Source organism: Hydractinia symbiolongicarpus, chromosome 2, assembly GCF_029227915.1.
Source record: "Hydractinia symbiolongicarpus strain clone_291-10 chromosome 2, HSymV2.1, whole genome shotgun sequence".
NCBI lineage: Eukaryota > Metazoa > Cnidaria > Hydrozoa > Anthoathecata > Hydractiniidae > Hydractinia > Hydractinia symbiolongicarpus.
In genome coordinates, this window is record NC_079876.1 from 13,983,227 (window position 1) to 14,008,685 (window position 25,459).

A 25,459-nucleotide genomic window follows, 5' to 3' on the forward strand; every position below is an offset into this window, starting at 1 on the left:
GGAAGACATATTTTTTGAGATTTTTGGTGTCACCATTCTTGAGTAAGACATTAAAAGCTGCATTAAATAGAAAGTGCTAATAGTCGATGTCCTTACTGGGAGTAGAGAATGTTGCAGGATAATATAATGAAAGTGTACATACTGATTTTAAGACCTGGTTATCTAAATTGAAGCGCTTGCGCTGTATGATGAGGTGGAAAGCATTGCACACCATCATTATGACATCATGTTGAGTAAAAACTGTCAAATTTGGTGAATTTTAAGAGCAGTGACTAAATCAAGCAGGAGCGTTCAATCCCAAACAAAATGAGGAAAACGAATAGAAATAATTCTGTCTTTGTTAAAAAGTGATGTGTCGAGAGAAAACAGTGTCATATTGATATGGTCTTTGGGAACAAACTTACAGATGATGTACTTTAAAAGATGTTACTCCCATATGCAGCAAGTTGTGCGTTTTTAGTACACCCCCTGGTGATCAAGACTCTTAGAAAGAGGGGTACAAAATGAAATCCAATATTGTGGCGAGATAAGAAGACCTTTCCATGTTTAACTTAGTTTTGCTTTGTGATACGAAATCAATCTTGTAGAGAAACTCATAAAATAATCGTTAAAAGGGAATTTTTCCTCTTCGATAAATGAATAATAAAGGCTTGGGCGTCACACGATTGGCGACAAGGTTGGCAACAATTGTGATTGATAATCAGTAGTAAGCGACGTGTTAATGGTGATAAACGCTTTTGTGTGTACGTGATGGACACAAAAATTACTTTTTTGCTTCTACAAGCTGTTCGTAACGAAATATTTGCTCAGGTGTTTTATGGCGTTTTAGTGCTTAAAGGGCGTAAAAGGGCGTTGGCTGGACCCGTTGGGGGGCTCACAACGCCCCCCAAACCCCCAGTTGCCTAATTTTTAAATTAACATAATACAAAATAAATAAAGAAATAAATAAAAAAATTTGACTTTAAACTGAATTTTGCCGAGCACAAAAATTACTCATCAATCACTTCCCAAAATATATGCTTCCATTAAAATGTAACGATTAACGTTAGGTCCAAATTTAGGCCCCTGCATTACGACTGTATCTTTTTCTGCGTCTTTTTTATTTAAAAGGGTTGCTCATTAAACGAAAGCAGATTTTATGATAAATCCGGGATAGCGAGACGGGATAGCTTCTCACTGTCCAACAGAGGGCCTAGTAACGAAGAGGGACAAAGAAAGTTTATTCTCACAAAGTTGATAAGCTGATGCCTATAAAATGGGGCGCTAATTGAACAAAAATTACTCTTAGAAGGCTCGTTTTTATTCGAATACATTGTTAAGACAAGAATGATTGTTAAGACGCATATCAATTTTATCAAGTGTTATGGCTTCAACGACACACGAGGGAAGTTACGTAGGGTAATTTTCCCCTCCTTCACGGTACTACACTTGTCCCTATACCTCGGCATAGGGTTTACTAAAGTTGTCTACTTAGCCGAAACGTCTACGGTGGAGTGTTTGAATTCTTCAGTGGCAAATGACATTTAAAAATTCAGTTCTTTGTAAAAACAAATTTGACAAGTGTTAAATAAAATTTATATTTAAGAGACTTCTTTCGAAAGTTTACAAAACAAATTTTTATACAATCTTTTTAAGCCAGAAAAAAGTTAAATATCTTTGTATAAAATAATTTTCTATATATGTTTCGTTCCCAACCTCTGATTGTTAAACTCGTTCCCAGGCTTCCACTATCCATTCACCTATGGTTAGGTTTAGTCGTTCATTGTTGTAAAAATTAGGAAATTCTATTTAAAAATGAAATGAAACCCTTGAAACTGAGATTGATATAATATTCTGTGTTGGGCGTAAGATGTAACAAAACACGATTTAAAAATGGCGGAATTACGTTGATAAAAAAATAATGATATTCAGGTTTTTAAATCCAACTCGTCACTGAAAGGTTTATATCATTAATTGTATTTATTTATTTATTTATCTACAGCGAAGAAAATTCCCATGAAAAAATAAAACAATAAAAAAGTTAAATATTATACAAAAATAACAAGTTTCAAAAAAATATCGTTACGTCTTGTTTCTACGCTAAGAATGGTTTCTACACGCTCACAATGCTTTCCACGTATACTATTTCTTCAAAATTGGAAAAAATACTTCGTAGAAACCACCTCAATATATCAAAAATGAAATTCCATAGGTTGTGTGAACGAATACGAAAACCATATTATGCTGGCTCAAACCATGTAATGTTGGCTTGTGGAGATATGCAATGTTGGTCCAAACCATGTAATCTTGGTTTAAACCATGTAATTTTGGCTCGTGGAGATATGTATGCTTTCGATTTTTTACAATGAGTTTTTTTTAAAAAACTGGTATTTTTTCGACCAGTGACGTCACCACTGCTAGCACGTGACAAAATGGTAGAGTTTACTAGCATTGAGGATCATTCACAAAAGGTTTCGTGTACAGATCAAATGAATCCAGGTAGTCTTTTAATGCTTGATAACAAAATAAATATTGATCCTAAAAAAAAAATGTATGTCTTAATTACGTAAATCAAGCAACCTATATAAAAAACAACTCAATGTATATATAAAACAACAAGTTGCATATATAACAACTTCTAAGCATATATTAAATAACATAATTGACAAGTGAACATTGACAAGTGAACATTGACAAGTGAACAATGACAAATGAACATTGACAAGTGAACAATGAAAGTAAAAAATGACAAGCGAACATTGTCAAATAAACACTGACAAATGAACTTTGTCATGTTCAAGTCGGTCTAGTATGAAAAGACGGTAAATCATTGTTTGTGGGAATGATTTTCGAAATTAAGCATTATTTTTAGAACCGAATTGTACTGCAATGATAAAAAAAGCCGATAACATAGCAAATGAAAAAAGTTCGATCAAAACAGCAGCAAAAGTTCTTACCATGGTCTGCACCATAGCACACCGTTGAAGACGTAATGCACGCGTTGTTTGGAAAATATCAACAACATCTTTCGCTTTCAGTTTCTCAATTGAATTAAAGACAGACATGAAAACCCCTGTTCTACCGACACCACCACTAAAAAAGAATAAAAAACTTTAGTAACAATATGTATCTAGTGCGCTCTGTTAGATAAATACAAAATATACATAAATGTTAAGGTAGCTTTCCACTTGCACGAAAGAGGTCAAGTCGAATCCAAAGTAACGCTGATGGTTTTGACTAATTTCGTTAAGTGTAAACCAGCCTTTACTCGACAACACGATTGTGCTTTAAAAACAACTTTTACAAAAGGGACAGTTAAGAAAGGCTTTCCATGGAAACAAATTAAAGGCTGAGTTGAGATCATAACGGGTATACAGCTAGTCACTTGCATGAATTTACCTGCAGTGCACTAAGATAGGACCAGTGTTTTTTATAGACCGATGAGCAGATTGCACTGAACCTATTAACTGGATGAGCTCGGTACCACTAGACGGGGAGCCATATTCTGGCCAACCCATGTACATGAAATGAGTTATAGCCCAGGAACGTCCAGTCTAAACACAAATAAAAGTCTGTCATCGTCTGTCAAAACTTAGAAAACAATGTCTTTTTTCAACAATCACGCATTCATTTGTGAAACTTTCTACTTTGATAATGCTAATTTAATGACACTGTTAGCAAAAGAAACCACGTGATCTATACGCACCTCCCTGTTTGTTAATCGTAATTCGTGCACGATCAGGTTGTCGTCAGCATTTTGAATATTCACAACTTCAACATGAACAGAACCATACGACACTGTATCAGCTTGTGGCCAATATAAATAACATTTTTCCTGAACAAAGAATGTGAAGAAAATAAGTGAGTAAAATATAAAAATAAGTATAAAAACATGGATAATAAAAACAACAACACACAAATAAATACAAACAGACAGACGGACGGAGATACAGACAAAAAACAGACAGACGGACATACAGACAGATAAAGAAACAGACAGATAGACATACAGACAGATGGAGAAACAAACAGACAGAAAAAAAGACAGACAGACAGACAGAAAAGTAGACAGGCAAACAAACATGCAAACAGACAGACAGATATACAACAAACCTGGCCTCTTTCCTCAAGCTTGGTCAGCATTACAATAATATGCACATTCTGTTCTAAAATCATCCGCCAAAAATCATTGACCGTATTCTCAATCGGAGCCTGCGTCGCAATAAAAGCGTTCTTCTGTTGGAAACCATCAATGATGCTTGCATTAATATAATCTGATTGTCGGCTACCGGCAATTGGTAAAAGCTTTACTCGATTTTTGTCATAGGGAAGAATATTTAGAAATCTGTTTTTTTGTTTATTGTCTGGATGACCGGCATCAATGGATTGATTTTTATCGTTCAATGACACACCACTTTCTAATCGCTATAAAAAATGGAAGCGAAAAGTACTAATACAATTTTATTCCGCATTTTGTGAGAAAATCTTTAAAAAAGTCATTTTATTCTGTACATAAAGGATTGTAACCTTTCCATAAGATTATCTAAACACATAGCACTAAGTTTCAGTAGAGGTTTAAATATACGTTCAAATACGAGAATAAACGAAGCAAAGACTATAGAATATCAATTGGAAATAAAGCAAAGGAAACCATAGATAAAATAGTGATTATGGTTCATTTTAATAAATGTTATTTTTCTTAGTGTCGATAGTAATACTGGATAGAGGTAAAGATTACCCCTGGGCGAAGTTTGGGTTGCGGGAAAAAGTAGGAACGTTGAACTTCAAATAAACACCTTACGATTCATCAACTATTAAAGATAAGCTGTAATATGCATAGATATATTTAAAGGGAACAAAAAAAAGATGTTTCGAGAAAAATCATTTTACCTTGAATTCAGCAGCCAAATTCGTTTCACCTGTTTTCGGATCTTTAGAGTTCAGAAATTGTATTTTAGAAATTAGAGCTGCTGGCTCGACCTCCGTGTTACCACACACAACGTTGTCCAAAAGTGCATCGTATATAAATGTGTATTGTGGCTAAAAACAAATTTAATCGACAAGAAATAATTGACACACCTAAACATAACTCTCACTCTCTTCCCCTTTTGAATTGTGTTTTTTTTACATTCCCAACGAGCGACTGGCCAATCACAAGATTCATTTAGAAGGGAAAACCAAATTTAATGGTAATTTAATATCCCAAATTGTGGCACAAGAATCGAAATAAATAAACAAGCTGATCTCTGGGTTTTAATTACATCAGTTTGTTTGTTAATTTATTCAAAGTACTAAAGTTTGAGGTCTAATTCAAATACAGTAAAATCAGGTGTTTTTACTTCAAACTAGACCGGCATCATTGCTACTCATAAAAAAGATTTTGTGTTCCCTAAAAGTCCACAATTTGCCATAACCACCACAGCCACACCTCACCTTTATGAGGGGGGGATGCCTATGGTAGCTTTAGCAGCAAGTAAAAAATCTCTATATTTGTATTTTGTATAATATATTACCCGACTGCTTGCGTCAGTAGAAATTAACTAAAAGCCTGTGTTATTTACATTTTTTGTTTTAAGGCTAAATACACTGCACATAACAGAAAATGTAAATAACACAGGCTTATAGTTGATCTGAACTGACACGTGAAGTCAGGTAATATTATAGAAAAATTACATGAATATAAAAATGTTTATTTATACCTCCACTTGTACCATGTAATTTCTCTGCATTCGCATACCAAACACGATACCGTACACATCAACTTCGTTCCTAACCTCCATTTGTCTTAAGCATCCTTCAATAGCAATAAATGTTCCCGTACGCCCAACACCAGCACTGAAATTTAAAGTTTTTACATTTCATGACATATGATAATCGAACAGGGAAAAAGAGAAGGTTGGATAACAATGGATAAGAAATACTGTGTAAGAACTGAGCTCGATAACGATGATGATGAAGATGAGAAGGAGGAGGAGGATGATGACGATGTTAATAGTGTACATTTGTTAACAAAAGATGATTCTGCAAACACCCCTTATCGCGCTTGAGTAAAAAGCTTCGTCTTTTTCTCATAATTTAGACAAATTTTTGCTTAAGTGATCTTTGACTATATCTTTTTTGTGTTAAATTCTGCAATTTAAACGGGCGATAGAAATGCAATAAAGAAGATTCACTTACGAGCAATGTACAACATAAGGTCCTTTTTGTTCTGATTTTCCCATAAAACTCATCACATGACGTACAAAGGAGAGAACAGATGATGGATGGGACGGAACTCCATGATCAGGCCAACTCGTGAAATGAAACTGTCGAACTTCACGTTCTTCTGATTTCGGTTGGTTGACCTAAAGTTTGCAAACAGCAGAATTTTAAAGTTATACACCGAGAATGATGATGATGATGATGACAGTCAAGATACATAGGATGAAGCAAGTTGATACGCTAAGAGTTGAAAATATACCTTGTGTAGTTTAAAAACTCTGACTGTGTAATCAGTAAGTTCACTAACAGACTGCACTGTGACAACAATGTCGCCATATTGAAGACCTTTACCTTCTGGCCAATATTGCTCACATTTTACCTAAAATATAACCCAGGGATAAATCATCAGGTTGTAATAGTTGCAAAGAACAACAAAAACTTGTTGCGACAAAAAAAGATATTTTTAGACAAGTTCGGGTTCACTAAACGAGTTTAAAGCTGAACTTTTGAGATTTAAGTATTATATTTAGCAACCTTAAACGTAAACTCAAAATTGTAAGAATACAATTCTTAACACCTAAATAACAATGGTATATAACATTGACCATATGTTATATAACATTGACTATATGGTATATACCATTGACCATATCGTATATAACATTGACCATATGGTATATAACATTGACCATATGGTATATAACAATGACCATATGGTATATACCATTGACCATATGGTATATACCATTGACCATATGGTATATAACATTGACCATATGGTATATAACATTGACCATATGGTATATAACATTGACCATATGGTATATAACATTGACCATATGGTATATAACAATGATACAACCAGATCATCACACACACAAAATTTACTTTCATAAAATCTGTCAGTGAAAGATGTTTTGAATTTACTTACTCTGCTATCTTCAACAAGCTTGGCTAACATTACAATCATTGGACATTGCTGTTCCCATATCATGCGCCAAAAATCAAGAACTGTTTCTGGCAGTGGACCTTAAAAAAATGAAGAACTCAAGGTAAAAATTTGGAAAAAACATGGGATTTCATTGTTTATGTGACAAGAGTGTTGTTATCTGACCAACGTTTTTCTTTAGTAGCAAAACAAACTCGCAAAGAAGACATTTCAGACATAAACATTCATATTTTACAGCATCAGTTCAAAGTACTATTTTCACAGTCCTCAACTACACTATTTTGTGCATATTGTTTAAACAACATTACAAGGTTAAAAATAAAGATAAAAAGTACCTTGAGTTGCAATATATTTTTTCGGTGTTTCAAAACCCTAAATGTGACGATAATCATATGACAGACACAACATACTCTGAACGCACAGTCTAATGACTAAAGAAACTAAATCACTTTATCTAAACTTTGTATACATAGATGTGAAAACTGCAATAATGATATTCTTGTAAAATTTATTATTGGTGTAATCTGGTATATGTCTCGTTGATTTGAAGGCGAAATTAGAACTGATTTTTTGTTGATTTAAGTAAAATAATATTGGACTAGTTTAGGTTAATCTGTAAATAAAAATACAACGTGTTAAGAGATATGCAATCGTGGCATCTCTTAAGATTAATTAATGATTAATTCTCAGACCGAAATCATACAGAACCGCAAAATATCCCATATGAAGAAGATAATAAACCTACATCGATGTAGCTTGCATTTATGTAGGTAGAACTAGGGTCGTTTTCAATTGGTGATAATATCACTCTGGAGTGATCATCTATTGAAAGAATTTTAAGAATTAGCTTTCAAACATAAACAATCAAAGTTATACCACTCACTTTCATCAAACTAAGTAAGTTACTCACACGCTACTATGTTGCTATAACGATTTTTAACTTGGTTATATGGCATCTGACTGTGCTCATAAGTGAATGTGCTGACAGGTATGCGAATTGACTGAAAAAGAAAAAAATGGTTTACCTAAGAAAAATTTAAAACAACAAAGTATTGTTTAGCTAATAGGTCCCAATCAAACGAGAAAGAAAAGCAGGAAGGCAGAAAAGAGAGACATACAAACAAACAGAAAGACACTCACTTCATACTCTTGATTGAAGCCATGGTCACTATTGGCATGCTGTTGTGCACTGTATTGCTTTAAATCGGCCACAGCTATAGGTTTTGATCGTGTATAATTCGACATTGAAATATCTTCTGCTGTTTCAACTTCTTTGTATTGCTGTCGACGTCTATAAAGTAAATCGACGATTAGGATCGAATAATTGATGCGCAAAGTAATCTAGCTTAGTCTAATTACGACAATGCAGATACATAACTAGCTCCCTAGCTTTAAACTGGCACTAACCCCTATAACATTATATTTCTTTTTTTATATTTAGTTGCTAAATATTCCGTTACAACAATTAATCTTTAATCTAAAAACATTGTTAAAAACTAGCGTACTCTTCGGCAGGTAATTGTAGGGGGGGGGGGGGGGGGGGGATGAGGGGGCTGAGGCTTAAAAAAATCACGACCCATTTCCATTTATTAACACCCTTCCCATTTAGCAGTTTTGTCAATATACCAACCCCCTCCCTCCCCTACAAATTGTCAGAAGAATATAAATAAACAAAAACTTCACACACACTTTTAACACAAACTTCAGTTTCAAATAGAACCTGATGAAAAATCATGAAGATGTAAAAAGTCGGAGCTCACAAATTAATTATATTTCTTGCTTAATACACATTTTTAATTTAAATTTATTGCTGACTCAGCAATTTATATAATCAGTTAAAATCATTTTCATACTTCTTAAGAGAAATTGTATATACACTAAGCACATAATGCAGGTGTTTGGAAAAGGGTTACTACCACCCTAATGTGTCTAACAATGTTTTTCTTTTTAATTACATCCTCAAAAATATTTTCAGTTAGTTTTTGAATTTAAGCAATTTGAAACAGTGTGAATAAATCCTTGCTTTTGAAATTGGAACGCGTCATAGTTAAATTTTGTAGGAAAAAAAGGTAGATAATAATGGGATTTTGTTACAGGAAAAAAGAATGAAAAGTGATAAATAAAAGTATCATGCTCATACTTTTATTTGGATATTTTATGTGAAATAGCATCACGAACAATAACAGATAACCAGTAGAATTATAGTGTAGCTACCTTGACAATAATAAGAGTATTGTGATAATCAAGGCAAGCAACAACACTGTTACTAAGCAACCAACCAAAACAAACAACCATGGGAATTCTAAAAAAAATATGCAAGTGATTTTCAGACATAAATTGCTATCATGTTTTCAAGTATAAAGTATAAATATCATTTTTGTCATATTTTTAGTTTTGGCACAATGAAAATCTCCCTATTGATATTCTAACCCTTGATCTCAGGTTGTTAAACTATAGAAATATAAAATGAAACTTTTTGGGTTACAATATTATTTTCCCAAACGAAGACAAAATGTAATTCACATAAACGTCAGTTAAATTGATAAATAGAAGAATACCGTAGGTACTTTTTACATCAGAAAAGGAGTCCAATGCTTATTTTGGAACCTAGGGACACTGCTGCCTGTACAAACACTTAACTGTCTTTTCCATAAGGTGATGTATTAAGTAAGAAGCCAAAAAGAAGTGCTTGAAATGGAATTATCAGTAGTATCAATCTACTATGTTGTAATATAAATACAAACAAATTCACACAATTATAAATGCATACTTGTCGGAGTAGCTGAGGTGGTGACGTCTAACGGTTCACTTCTTTCACCATCAAATTTGTTTACTGCTTTTACCTAAAGAGAAAAAATTATTCAATTTAATAAATCACTATTTCACTTTAACACTTTGTATATTTTTTTAATTCTTTAAAATAATAAGTATCAAGATTTGACAAGGGAAGGGTTATCCTATTTACACGTAATACCAACTTTTACAGAGGTTTATGGAAAAATATTGTATTCAAAGTCAGCAGTAACCAACTTAACAAGTAGCTGCAATGTCACAAATCAAAATAGTCACAGACGTAAAACTAACACATACATAAATACGGTAGGTCGTTTCAGCTTCCAAATGATTGTTTATCTGCAATTGCAGAATTCTCTTCTTAGTAGTTACAAATACTGAATAGTGGTTCAGTAGATTAGATCCTTTGAAAATTGTTGCTATGTATCGTTTGATGACACCATTAGGAAAGGCTGGAGCAAACCATTTTAACGTAAGTGATGTGTCAGAAACGTCAAAAGCAGATACATTCCAAGGCTTGGTTGGTTCTAAAATAAACAGCAGTAGCCAAGAAATAAAAGTGTGTTGTATTATCCAGAACAAAATGGAAGTTTCTGTAAATAAAGGTTTGGTCCAAACCTTTATTTACAGTGCATCATTTACTGTGCTTTCGAAACCAAAGGACGGGATAATGGTGTTAACCGTACAATGAAAGTTCTATTAAAAATGGAATGGTAACAATCTGTGTAATTTGTGTTGTTACATAAGAGAAAAGAAATAGTAATTTTTTTTAGCCATATTGTGTTATTAATTTTAGCCCGTAAAAATTAATTAAATTTTTTTTTCATGTAGTTATTTGATTCAGGGATGTTTTTAGAATAAAAATAATATGTGTTTGTAGTGTAACCAAAATTTCATTTTCTAACCTTTTTTGCTCTTTCTTTCAATAAACCTTTAAAGACTTAAAGACCTTTAAAAACTGAATTGAGTACAAAGTTTTACATATTATAACATGGGTTTTTAGAAAAACTAATATTTTTGTTCACCTCTTGCTTAATAAAATCAAAGCCAAAGTTTGGACAATTCAACAACTTGAATATATACATACACTTTGGCAGAGAGTAAGATTGTATTCATGGCAAATTGTTTCTCCTGTACGATCAGTACCCAACTTTATGATCTACAACTACTGCTTCATTACTTAGTTATTACAAAAGATAACATTATTATTAAATTGCTGAGTGTTGCTTAAGAAAAGAAATTATACGATGTGCACAAACAAAACATTAGCATACTTCCTTCGTCAGTCTTGACTTCTATGACATCTGAATAATTTCCCCATCCAGCATTTGTTGCCTCGCGTATTTTAACTGAAAACTTGCTAAAAGGATCCAGAGCTCTGGAAATAGTATGCAAACGTTCTCCATCACTCCTGGTATAATTCTCTGTATCGAAAAACCATTTATACATTTCCATTTCTCTTTTGCATCTGTTTCTCAAGCAAACTAATATTTTCGAGTAAGCAACTTGATACTGTGTTATTTTTCCGTTTGTTACAACTGGTGACTGCCATGACAAACGTATCGACTGTTTTTCACCACGAGGAAAATAAATAGGGCCACCTAACAAATTACGTGGCATAGATGGTACTAAAAAAGAAAAAAAAACTATTAAAGGCCAATAGAGAAACAATTTTGCAGATCAATTTTCAAAATAAAACATTGAACTAAAATTGTAAATGTCATTAAAAAAATAGAACGGTAAAACTCAAATGACGTAAAAACACAAATCAATATTGAAAAATTGATCTAATAAATCAAACTGGTTTAATTTTATTAGAGCAATTTTTCATCAGAGCGATATTATTTCAACGAAAACTGTCATGTGCTCACTTCCTTTCGAAACTCACGCTCAGCTTTTCATTTATTTTAAATGTTTTCATGCACAGAAAAAGAGAGTTAATAATAGCTAATGAAGAGAAACGTGACTGAAAATTATGTCAGATAATTTTTTATTACCAAGTACGTTTAGATTGTATCAAAATCCGCCAATTTTAATTCGTTTAGAATTGTATTATATGCTCCCCTTTCATTTCTGTGATGGAGTTAATTCTTTTTTTCTTACTCTTCTTTTATGTGAAAAATAAAACTGCTTGGAAAGATTAAGGTGCACAAAACTGTTTCTTCTTTGTTGTCGCTCATGCCTGGTGTTAGATTAACTAAATTTAAATTGTTCTTTATATTGTATCGTGTATGTATACAAAATTATTAATCAATTTAAGAATTTAAGAACATTTTTGCATGTATTTTTTTCAACAATATCCCAACAAATAAAATTTTTCGAAAATTGATCTACGAAATTCTTTCGTCTATTCAGGCCTTAAAAATATTACTTGTATAAAATCCAAAAATAATATACACTTGACATGATATCAGGTCTAATAACATCATCTCAGCCTGTGCTTTAAAACATGTCATCATAAAATTGCTGCTGCCGAAATGGTCTGTAGCAGAAATCAGCCAACAGAAAAAGTTTTTAGTGACAATTAGCTGACACAAAGTAAAGTCTGCAGTTATCAAGTAGTTAGGTTGATGACAACATTGAGGTGTGTTACTTTGCTTTTGAATCACAAAATGTTTAGTACAACTAAGAAGTTGCAAAAACACAAGCCTAGCATTGTTAGTTATAAAATACCAACAGCATTCGGGTTAACTGGCAGTCATTTAAGAAAAACATATTACAAATAGACTACTATAGCATTATTCACACATTCATTTCCAACACTTAAATGTCCAGTTTAACTTACATCCTTCTAATGTTCTAAATGTTTTTTCAGCAGGAACACCTTCACCAGAATCAGTGAAAGCTACAATACTGACATAATATTCCATAAATGGTAAAAGTCCATCAATCAGGTGAGAGGTATTTGAAACATCTATGAACAATTTCTCCGGCTTTTCTCCATCTGTTTTAGATTTTATATCAATATAATAGATGTGATATCCTCTCAATGTACCTCCTCGTAGATACTCAGGTATTGGACTCCAAGTAACATTCACAGTATTTGAATCAATATTTTTTATCTGAAGATCGCCAGGTGCTACTTGTGGAACTAAAATATAATTCGGAAGTATTCAAATATATTCTGATAACAAATAACAAATATTGAAACGAAAACCAAAAAAAATCATCATACTTCCTTCTTGTGTTGTCACTGTGAGGTTACCAGGTGAACCAAAATTAACTGTGTATGCTGAAACCATGATGGTGTATTCCAATGCTGGGTACAAACCACTAAGTTGAGCTTTTCTTTCAGAAGAATGGAGATTTCTCTCTGTTCGGTAAGTCATATTGGTGGTATAAAATGCATACTTAACACGATATTTTGTTATATCTCCATTTGGAAATTCTGGTTCGTCCCACACAATATTAATAGCAGTAGAATTAGATGTGGTTACCCTCACGTTTCTTGGTGCAGATGGAGCTGAAATGACAAGATGGTAATGACTGACAACATTTTAAACTAACTAGAATTTATAAATAAAAATTGAAATAAACAATGGCATAGAAAGTAATAACTTATTTTAGAAATATATATTCATTATTCGTTTTTTGTTAACACAAAACATTTTAATAATCACATGCGTGTTGTAAGATGAGCTACTTTATTCTCCTACCTTCTGCTTTTGTTGTTGCTAAAAAAACATTCTCAACACTTCCATTGCGACCATCAATGCTTTCCCAAACCTTAAACTTGTATGTAGTATAAGGTGTCAAGTTATGAAATACAAAATAACCGCTAGTTCCATTTTTAGCTACAACATTTGTCAAGTTAAAAAAACTATTTTCTCTGTGCGTCAAAATGTGAACAAAACGTGTTGCTCTTGTAAATACTAGTTTTTCCGTACGATACCAATTAAGTCGTAAGGATCTCGAAGTGATTAGTGGCGCGGTAAGAGTTAAATTTCCTGGTTTGTCTAAAAAGGAAATATAGGAGAAATGTTACTTGACTTTAAACTTTCTGTTAAAGGTACACCATGTAATTAACCATTGCATTTGAATTATTTATAGATTCTTTCATAAAAACTTAACTGGCTTCTATATAATCCACTGTATTGAGATGTCTGCACTATACAGTAAACATTTAACATAAGAAACTATCCTGGCTGTATGTGAATTAAAAACATGAACATTTGAAAAAAATTGTAAAGGGCTATCCCGATAGGGCTATAGTGTTTTATCATCTGTTTTTTTGTTTCTGATGCAAAGGATTCGATCATTTTGTTGATATTTTATTTTTCCTAACAACAAAAAAAGGCATTACATTGAAGATCTTTTGTTCCTGTGAAGGTAAATTTCCATAAAACAAATTGGATGTTGCAATATTTTTGCAATTCAACAGACTGGTAATGGTTATAAATAAAAAAAAATCCCTTGAATTAAAAGCAGTATAAAGTCATCTATAGATATAGGTCATCAATTGTCTCATAAAGATAAAAACAAAAACAAGTATGTATCTTCAAGACATTTTTTCCACATATACATATATCCACCAACAATCCCATTCTACAGACACTTACCGTAAACACTTATAAATGCATAGTTTTTATCACTGCCTTTAAGATTGGTGGCTAGACAACTGTAGTTTCCTTGCTGACTCAATTTTATATTTTTAATTTCTAAAATATAACTTGTAATATTGTTTACACCAATATTTAGTGTGGTTGTTACGCGGGCATCATTCGTAATGTCGTTACCATTCCTGTACCATGCTATATCAAGTGATTGTGTAAAAGAACAATTCAGCAACAATGTTTCATTGATAAATAATGTCTGAGAAGAAAGTCCCGTTATCAATTGTGGTGTGTTGGCTAAATAAAAATAATAATAGAAGTTTGATAAACATGCTGCTGCACTAAAAAAATTGAAAAAAATTTGGCCATCAGGAAACTGACCTAACCTTCCTTTTAGCAATAAAATAAAAAATAGCAATAATAAAAAGATATATATATATATATATATATATATATATATATATATATATATATATATATATATATATATATATATATATATATATATATATATATATATATATATATATATATATATATATATATATATATATATATATATATATATATATATATATATATATATATATATATATATATATATATATATATATATATATATATATATATATATATATATATATATATATATATATATATATATATATATATATATATATATATATATATAGAAGAACTATATATAATATAATATAAAGTAACTGATATAGAGAACTTCTGCATAGAATTTCAACAATCATGGGTATACTGCTTAGGGTAAGTAAACAACACTAACTTACCATGACAAAAACCAATGATTAAAAAAATGCAAGGTAGTGTAATCACCCACTCAAAAAAACTTCTTTTTATCATCTTTGTTTTAGTTAATTTTTCTATGTATATTAGTTAACTACTTTAAAGTTCATATTATTGTTTCTACACAAGAAGAAAATAATTATATAAAACATAAAATATATAAAAGAAAAGAAACTGTAAGTATATATGGAATATTTTAAAGGTAATTTCAATTTGCTTATCTGATCGAAAGTATATGGACAACCTTTCTAACTCAATTTAATTAGGAACAGCGAATATTGGCAAAGTAAAATGCCATTTGCCTATGCAACGTAACTTTGTTTTGTGACCACTGTATGCTAACAATAGTTGAAAGAGCAAAACGTTTGTAAGTTTAATTGAAATCTTAATTAAAATAAAATTGCGTTGGCGACGTGAATAAAAAATTTTGGACGTTAATCAAGAATTTTGGTGAACATTTTCACCTCTGCAAATGCCGAGCATCAATATGAATTAAAATAGCTGATAGACACAGGTTTAAATACAGACCAAATCTTATGGGTTTCTTTAAACAGATATACTTTTCTTCATTTCACAAATTCAATAGTTCATTTCATAGAAAAACCAAACTTTATTTCAAGACACAACAAAATAAAGAATGAATAAACAGGTGGTTTGTAAAGAATATAGCTACAAACGCACCAACTCAATTAACATGATATAACAGGCAAATATTAAAAGTAAACATATTAACCTATTAGATGGTTTATATCTAGTAGCGGATTCCTTGTAATTATATCTTTATCTTGAGCTTATCTTAAGTTCAAACTGCACCATTTTGAAGAGGATATAATTAACAAATAGAAATTATTTCAAATTTATACAATTTTGTTTGTTTTGAATTTATTTTAGAAAATCCATCTTCGAAAAAAAAAATACTTCTATATAATTTCAATTTTATAAGTATTAAAAAAATAACAGAAGAAAACAGTTACGATCAGCAGTGTACATAATTCAAAACATTTAATTTTCCAACACAAAATAACAAACTTATTTCTTCAGGATAAAAATTCAATTTTCTGAACAACTTTTTAAGTCAATAGGCTCGTGATCAACTTAAAAAAGAAACAAGTTCACACACAGACATAATTACAAAATCATTGTTATTTTATAAACTTTGTAAACATAGACAAATAGCTTTCATTTTTCTACATTTCTAAAAATACATTTTAAAAATGGTGCATGACACACCCTATTAGAAATAACTATACTAAATAATATCCCGATATAAATAAGAAAAAAAAATCTTGAATAAACCCTAATTTTTAATAAAAAGAACATGGAATACTCTTAAAAATGACATTACTTGTAACACTCCTAACATATTATTATTCAATTGTTGTTTTTAGCAAAAAAAAAGCTTTCCAACAATTTATGCACCAATTAAACTCAAAATTATACATCAACAACAACAACAGCAAAAACAACAATAAAAACTACAGATATATAAAATTATAACAACCTTATGAAGAGACAAAGACGAAAGACATTGCAAAAATTATCTTAAAGATAAATTAACCAATTCAAAAGAAAACGCCAGACGTTAGCAATGCAAATTTCAAGCCTCCTTTCAATACGATGGTTCACCATTAAACAAGCTTCAAGCCTCATTTCCAGCACCATACGATTGTGCACCATTATCATCAGCTGTTTTTAAAGAAACGTTTTCTTCTGTTCCCTTCTTATTAGCATTACCAATTAAATGCTTTCCGCTATCTCTACGGCGATAAATGATAACAATAGCCACAACCGCAATGATGACAATGATAGCAACAATGACAACGCCGATAATGATGTTTGTATGGTTGCTTTTAGAGCCTGTAAAAATAGGTAAAGCATTAAAAAAATGAGACAAAATAATAGAAAGAACAAAATAGCTTATCCCCTCCCTTTCTTGAATAATGCCGAATCAATATGCTGTATGAAAATGAATTTATACTACAGTGTGGAAAGCAAAACCACCTTCCACAAATATTTGTTATCCTGTGTAAAAAAAAAATCATGTTGACTTGTTAGCAAAAGAAATTTTTGGTAACTTAGTAAAACAACATCATTTCCATTTTTGTACAATTTTTGTAAACAAAGTATTAAAATTAAAAAAAAAAAGGTTTTAAGTCAGCGATGGCCTTTAGTCAAAGGCCTCAGCATTGATAAGTTTCATTGAAGATGGAAAAATGTATTATTTTATGATTTATTTTTGACAAAACTACTATAAATATGCTGAAAAGTTTTCTATTAATGTTAAATAAATTATGCAAGTAATTAAGATATATCGTAAAAAAAACTTAAACTGTTTGTATACATGGTCAAATGTACAACCAAAGCAGACATACCTTTTTCTTCTTCAGTTACAATTGTTAATACCTCACTCGCTTCACCATCCATGTTATTGTTAGCAACAATCTTTAATAAGAAACTCAATATCAACACAAAAAGATTATACAAATAATTATACAAATAATAATTTTAAAAATTGATAATAATGAAATAAGTCTGTATCAAACAATATGCAAGATTTTGTTTGGACTTTTTTTGTTTATGGACTTCAAGATTTTACGGTATGGAGCTTTTTATAACAGAGTGCCAAGTCTGGTGCCTGCCCCTGAGCTCACCTCAAACATGATAAAGCAATGTTTTTGTTTAAAGTTAACAGAACATGCAAAATACGCATATTTATATGAAATTTTATAACTGATTTACCAGTAATTACAATCTGAGTTGATAGAATTATTTTTTAATCATCACACTTTGAAAAGTACCATTTTAAAAATTTGTTTGACAGCACACAATATATTGCATTGCTTTTTTGTTGAGCAAAATTTTGGTTTAGCCAGATGTACTGCAGGTACACAACGGTACACTGAATTCTTAAAACTCCGTATATGTTGCAGTAACATATAGAATACAGCATAATGAATCTCTTATGAAAGCATATTTTTCATACTTTTTATTTCTTTTTTAATTTATATTTTGTTGCAATTTCGTATTTTTATTTATAATTTTGATTTAAAACCATTGATATATAAATTTGCAATAATAACCCCACTGTTCACTTTTTTACATAATTATTTCAAAATTGTTTCAGATTACCTTATTTCACCATCAATACCAGACTTTTTCAGAAAAGTACATCTTCACAGACTATGGGTGTTATTGATAGTCCCTGCAGGATTTCAAGCCTTAAGTTTGCCAGCACAGCAGACCCAAAAACACATCTGAAATATCTGTGTGCGTTTTGTCACACACCTACTATAACTTTTCTGAAAAAGCCTGTAATGCCCTTGATTTGTCAGTTTATACAAGCAGTATTCGCTGGTGAAATTCTACTCTTAGATTTTTGATCAATTAATTTTAATCCCTTTTAATAATCTCCATACCTTACCATGTTCTGTCATTAGGTAGTAAAAATTACCATTTTACTTTGTACCAGTGACGTCACATTTTTTCACTCTCTCTCCACAAATGGAAACTATCCTAGACTAAATTTGTTCAGCTTACATAATTAAAACCTTACCTTGACTTCATAAGTAGTTTTTGGTTCTAAATTTGTTATTTTAAATTCCAATTTTTTCTCTTCTTCTACATTTACTTTATACTTGCGCACAAATGTATCATCCTTGTACAAGTAAATCAAGTAAAACTTGATCACTCCAAATGTGTTGAGAGGTTTTGACCACGATATGGTAACTGAATCAGCTTCTGCATCTTGCTTAGTCACATTGTAAGGTTGAGATGGACCTAACAAATCACAAGGTTTGAGCAATTGCTAATGATAAATAACATCAAGGACTGAAGAAGGAGAATTGCACAGAATGTAATGAGCGAAACAAAAACAAAAATGTTTACACATACCATTTTGAGCTGTTAGGAAGGTTTTTGAAGCATGAGGCCCATCGTTACCATACGAAGTTAGACCAAATATGAACAAAGTATAAGAAGAATTTGGTTTCAGATTCATCAAAGCCACACTACTTTCATTGCCCATCACGCTTGTCTTATTACTGGGTGCATCAATTCCATACATTAATATGTAACTTATCGAATTACTACCCTGCAAATACTTCGGAATAGGCTTCCAAGTCACATTTACGGAGGTTGATGTGACATTTGTGATGCTAAGGATAGTAGGAGCAGCTTGTGGTACTAACAAATAAAGAATATATTTGAATAAAACAAACAAACAAACAAACATGCAAACAGATAATCAAGCAAACAAAATGAACATTTAAAAATGATAAACACTTTCAAAGTCAACTATCACTTTCACTATTACAATGAAATGAATCTTTTTCTTTCTACACCAAAGTAATACTCAGTTCTCAGTTGATAGGGAGCAACACAGTAAGGAATAAAACCTATATATTTTACAACTATAGTTAATCTTATGATGATACTTGGCTTACCTAATAAAAAATATAAATAGCCTACACTAAATAAACTATAAACAGAAATTACTGATATTATACCTTAATATTACTACCTTTTTAATATAATTTTCTTAATGAGTCAGTATTAAAAAAATAGCATATGGATACATCCACCATCCACATTCTCTCCAGTCCTTCAGCCTAATTAAGCTTGCTTGCTTTTTCGTGTAGACAAAATAATTTCTGTTCTTTTTTCCTCTAGCTTATGCTGAATACTTTTATATATTTAGAAGAAAAAGATGTTGTCCATTTAAAATGAAGTTTTTTTTTCAATCGTCTGGTTATATTTGTCATTACATAAGAAACAAAACATAAACAAGAAATTAAAAATAACGCATAACAAACCTCCCACTTTTGTTAAAACAGTTATACTGGCTGGTGGACCATACTCATCGGTTTTTTCAGAAACTTCGATTTTATATTGAATATTTGGCAACAATCCATCTAGAGAGTAACTACGTGTAGATGTGTCTGTTATCTTCTTTATAGTTACATTAACCACATCACCCATTTGATAGGAATACTTGACTTGAAATTCAGTAATGTTACCCCTGGTTGAATTGGAAGCTTGCCAGGATAAATCCATTGATTTTGACAGCACATTGCTGGCTGTTAAATTGATAACAGCAGATGGAGCTAAAACAATAAACATATAAAAACTTAGATACATGCATTTGCATTTATTTAAGAAAATTAAAAATACCTTACAAAGCAACAAGCCATACCTATTGCTGACACTTTACATATGGTCGCACAGAAATACCAACATACAATTGTTAGGAGTAAATCTCCTTTATTCATAACTGTCTCAAGCTTCTATAATTAATTCAAATATATTATAATTGCTCAATAAAGAAACACCATACTTCATCATTTAAACTAATTTAAAATGTTATTATGAATTTAGTTATTTTAAGAAACTGAAATTTTCCAATGCGGTTGTTCTACTGCAACAGAGTTACCTTGAATGCAATGAATACATATTCTCTGATGTTAAACAGAAAAAAAAACAATGCTAATTTTCCTTGGAATAGTAATGAAAAAATACCTAAAAAATTTATAATAAAATCAACAGAAACCAGGGTTCGAATTAGAAATAGAAAGTCAGTTTGCAAAAATTTGCTGACTGCAGAAAAGAAAACCTCTATGTAATTGCCTGAGAGCACTGTAAGTCACTTGACATTGATCCTTTGATAATTATTTTGTTGCAGCCACCATTTTAGAAATAGCTGAAACAAATGATTGATAAAGAAATAGGATTTGCAATTTTATTATTACCCTTGTAAAGTAATTCGCAATTGCGGCATTTCGATTTGCAAATCGTGACTTGCAAATTGTGACCTGCTAATTCTAACCCTAAAAACATGAATCATCCTTTTAAACAAACATTTTAAGCTTTACAAATTACTGTGAACACCATTTCTTTAACATATTTTTACTTTCCCACACAGGTCCAAACTTGCCTAATTATTATTAGGAATTGTTTCTTTTTTATTGTAAACTGTGAGGTATTACAAATGATTATATATTTAGAAATGTTTGTTGAAAATCAACAACAACAACAAAAATGTAGATAATGTCACTCATACCTGAGAAATTTAACATTATTGGAATGCAGTATTTTTAAAAAGGAATACAGTATACCACAATACATCCATTAAGGATACCCATGCACCCACTACTTGGGATACTATATAACTTAATAGCTTTTACACATTTCCTGAATTAAATGATATTTTTTAAAAAACTATTAAATTAAGTAGCTGTTTCAATTAACTGAACTATTACAAATTCAAGCAAAATATTAAAACATCTAAAAGTTTGAAAGTGAAAGTTATATAAAATGATGTAAAAATCAAGAATTATACTTACGAGTTAAAGATTTAAAAAAGAGTTAAAATTTAAATTGCAACTTTTTTTTGTTACTGTGAATTCTAACCCTTCTTAAATAAATTATTCAAATTTTTATTTAAATATCATTTCCATTGCATTTCTTTTTTTACTAGAAAAACTTTATAGCTGCAGTATGACATCTGTTTGTGTTTCTGTTCCTGTGGCATAACCCCTAATGAACTTTAATAATCTCACAAGCTCAGACTTTCGATTCAATCATTATCTAAGTACCTAATCACACTTGCCTTTTAATAATGTTTACATTTTAAACTGTAGCTGAGTTTTGCTTTCAAACATGGTTTTTACATGAAAATTAAAGTCAATGAAAATGTATGTTTGATGTGTAACATCATGTAGAAACCACAGGGTGTGTTTAAAAGCACTTCTTTTTTAAAAAAACAGTGTCTATGATGTCAAAAAATCAGGACATCTGAAAGTAAAACTACAAATTTTATTTTATTTATTTATTTATTTATTTATTTATTTATTCAAATTAAACAAGTATGACAACAAAGACTAGGCAACAATTTCACAAATTATAGAATTCATTAAACCCATTTGTATGCAAAGATTTTTATTTCAAATTGTAGTTCAAGCATCTCTAAAATAACAACAGACAAGTGTCAGCTTACAAAATTGTTCTGACGTTTTAAGCGTCAACCACAAAAGATAACTGATGTTTGTTTGACAAGTAATTTCCTTTGCGTAATAGTCATTTCAAGTTTCATAAATGACGATGTTCAGAACAATGCTTAGAAAATTGGCAAAACACATAAATTAATATGGCTTCAACACGTTTGAAATGATAACACAATAAAATTTTGGAATTAGAACTGCTACTATAAATACATCACTGTTTGATAAACTTGGCACTCACTTCCATGCATATGCAAATCTTACAGCTGACATTTCAAGTTAAAAACCTGATTTATCTTGTTGTTGTGTGTTTACAACAAAAAATCACATACCTGTGAGAGAATTAAGTCAAACAAGGCAATCTTAATTCTGTTTCTACACTGTAAAATTAAAAAAGGGTTGGTAGTTCAGAGAAATATCCAAAACATAAAATTTAGCTGGAAGTATAGGGAAAAATGTACAATGTTAAATGTAAAATGTTAAAAAATCCACCTAGAATTTACAATCGGCATTATTATAATTTATGCATTGATAAAAAGTGCTAAAATATATTTTAATTTAATTAAATGATGTTTTTTTCTACTGTGGTTAAATTAAAGTATTATAAAAAATAATTATATATTTTTTACATTTGAATTTATATTTTTACTCCATATTATTGGATATTATTTTATATTTTGTGTTCGTTTTAAATATAATTCCGTGCTTAGCTCTCGTTGAGGTCGGACGTGTCTAAAACGCTCCGGTCTTGGCGCGCTAAGTCGAAGAAAGAAAAAAGAAGACTAAAGCTTGAAGAGCTCCTGCTTTGACAGCTAAGTCCTTTTTGATTTATTATATACTGTACTGCCTTCTTTACTTCATTTATATCTTTTCATTTCTTTAATTTGTTGTTTTGTAAGTTTTTTTAAATTATTGTTTTTGTTAATAAATTGTTTTTATCCCAGTCAGTTTTTTATCCATCTATCATCTAATATGGTAGCTTTGCTGTGTTGTGGGTTCCTGCTGCTCCTTCTGTGTAACATCGTAAGGAAATGGGCTTGCCTCAGATCCTTCAAACATAGTTTTGGAAGAGCACATAACCGTAGAATGATCTCTCTACGACTTAAAAATAACTTTACTCAGGTAGGAAACCCCACATTTACGCTAAAAATGATTTTTGTGTTCGTTGTATTTTTGAGCAATACAAAACCTTCGTTCAAAAGTAGCTCACCCAACAACAACGAAATGAGTCGACTAGATAGGAGTTTCTTTTCTATCTCTTCACTTGATGCCTGCAATAGAGTTTCTGAAAGCCAGCTCACTCTTCAATTAAAATTAATGGCTTTATCAAAACTTAAGCCAAGCAGGCACAAGTATTTCTATTTTTTAATCCTCTTGTCAGGGGACATCTGCCTCAACCCAGGTCCTGTTAAGTATCCCTGTTCTTCATGCTTAAAACCTGTGGCAAAAACACACAAAGCACTTTCTTGTGACAAGTGTGGATTATGGGCTCATAAAAAATGTGAGCGTATTTCTGATAAAAAATATCAACAATTTATGAAGACTCCTGAAGATAAACTGTTTTTCGTTTGCAGTCCCTGTCTTTCTCGTAATTTGCCCTTTGCTAATGAGGAGTCATTTGGTGACGAAATTCCGGACAACATCAATATTACTATTGATGAAAACTTTGATTTTGAGACAATCAGAAATGGGAAGGGCTTAAAAATGGCCCATCTCAACATTAATGGTCTGTCATCCAAACTAGACTATGTTAAACTTCTGCTACATCAAACAAAACTTGATGTATTCTCCATCTGTGAAACCAAAATTGATGACACCATCACTGACAATGACGTTAAAATTGATGGCTATGTTTGTTATAGGAATGATCGGAATAGACGAGGTGGGGGTGTTCTAATTTTTGTTAATGAAAACTTGGATAGCCACCTTTTGAAACACCTTTACTTCGAAAATGTTGAATCACTATGGGTGAAAGTGTGCCTGAAAAAAACTAAACCTATTTACGTGTGTGGGGTTTACAGGCCACCTGGAGGTAGTGATTTGCAGAGTACCGAAAACCTGTGTACTCATTTTAAACAGTGTTTTAACAAGCTCCCAGAAGAGAAAGAAGTTTTTATCTTGGGAGATTTTAACTGTAACATGCTTTCAAAATATGCTCTTTCCTCCAAAATAGAGGAATTATGCTCCACTCTTTTCCTAAAACAACATATTACGGAGCCAACTCGTGTTACTGAAAATAGTAGCACTCTTATAGACTTGATACTTTCTAACAGTTCTTGTATTTCTAAAACTGGTGTCATGGATTTAGGCATCAGTGATCACAATTTAGTTTATGTGATCAGAAAATTCAAAAGGCCAAAATTTGAACCTAAAACATGCAAGGTTCGTAGCTACAAGAACTTCAGTGAAGAGGCTTTTCTGAAGGACCTCAGGAATTTAGACTGGTCATATTTTAATAATTATGATGACCTTGATAAAGCATGTGAGAAACTGAATAAAAATGTTAAAACAGTGGCTGACAAACATGCCCCTTTCAAAACACATAGATTTTCTGGCCGTGTTGAGGCATGGGTCACTGATGAATTAATAATAGCCATCAAAGAAAAAGACTTCTTGAAACGGAAAGCATCAAAAACAAAATCCATCATAGACTGGGAAGCTTTCAAACAAAAAAGGAACCAGGTAATAGGTCTCAAAAATCGACTCAAAAACGAGTACTATAATGACGTTTTGCAGGACTTTCAAAAACGGCCAAAACAACTTTGGAAAACCCTAAAAAAACTGGTTCCTGATAAGTCAGGCAATACTACCTCGATAAAACGAGTAGTCCAAAACGATGGTACAGAAACTTCTCACCCAAAAGAAATTTCCAACACATTCAATTCATTTTTTGTCAGTGTTGGTGCCAAACTAGCCTCTAAATTTTCTTCTGACACTACTAATGTTAATCCACCTGTTAGCGGACACGATTTTCGGTGGGCTCGTATTGAGACCAAAAGTGTCGAAAAAATAATTAGATCACTAAAACTTAATAAAGCTACAGGCTTGGACGGAATTGGTTCACGACTGCTAAAAGCAGGTTCGTCAGTTTTAAGTATTTATTTATCAAGTCTTTTCAACAAATCTTTATTTACTGGTTATGTACCTAAATGTTGGAAGACTAAAAGGGTCTC

The 25,459-nt window shown here is 31.4% G+C and overlaps 1 protein-coding gene across 1 annotated transcript; it reads right to left on the minus strand.

Annotated features, from left to right (window-relative positions):
- Window positions 1-1,563: 1,563 nt before the first annotated feature.
- LOC130629820 (receptor-type tyrosine-protein phosphatase delta-like) lies at window positions 1,564-22,623 on the minus strand. Its single transcript, XM_057443182.1, has 31 exons — window positions 21,630-22,623; window positions 20,483-20,573; window positions 20,103-20,393; window positions 19,183-19,473; window positions 18,845-19,068; window positions 17,664-17,733; window positions 16,937-17,148; window positions 15,594-15,675; window positions 15,276-15,368; window positions 14,482-14,772; window positions 13,579-13,878; window positions 13,098-13,385; window positions 12,708-13,013; window positions 11,197-11,550; window positions 10,220-10,449; window positions 9,900-9,972; window positions 9,344-9,431; window positions 8,270-8,420; window positions 8,040-8,130; window positions 7,875-7,951; window positions 7,465-7,501; window positions 7,112-7,209; window positions 6,440-6,559; window positions 6,157-6,323; window positions 5,679-5,814; window positions 4,870-5,019; window positions 4,093-4,404; window positions 3,686-3,814; window positions 3,379-3,533; window positions 2,937-3,072; window positions 1,564-2,517 (listed from the first exon to the last, which is right to left on the minus strand). Exons 2-31 carry the CDS (start codon window positions 20,556-20,558, stop codon window positions 2,425-2,427), a joined length of 5,121 nt encoding a protein of 1,706 aa, XP_057299165.1. The 5' UTR covers window positions 20,559-20,573; window positions 21,630-22,623; the 3' UTR covers window positions 1,564-2,424.
- Window positions 22,624-25,459: the final 2,836 nt, after the last annotated feature.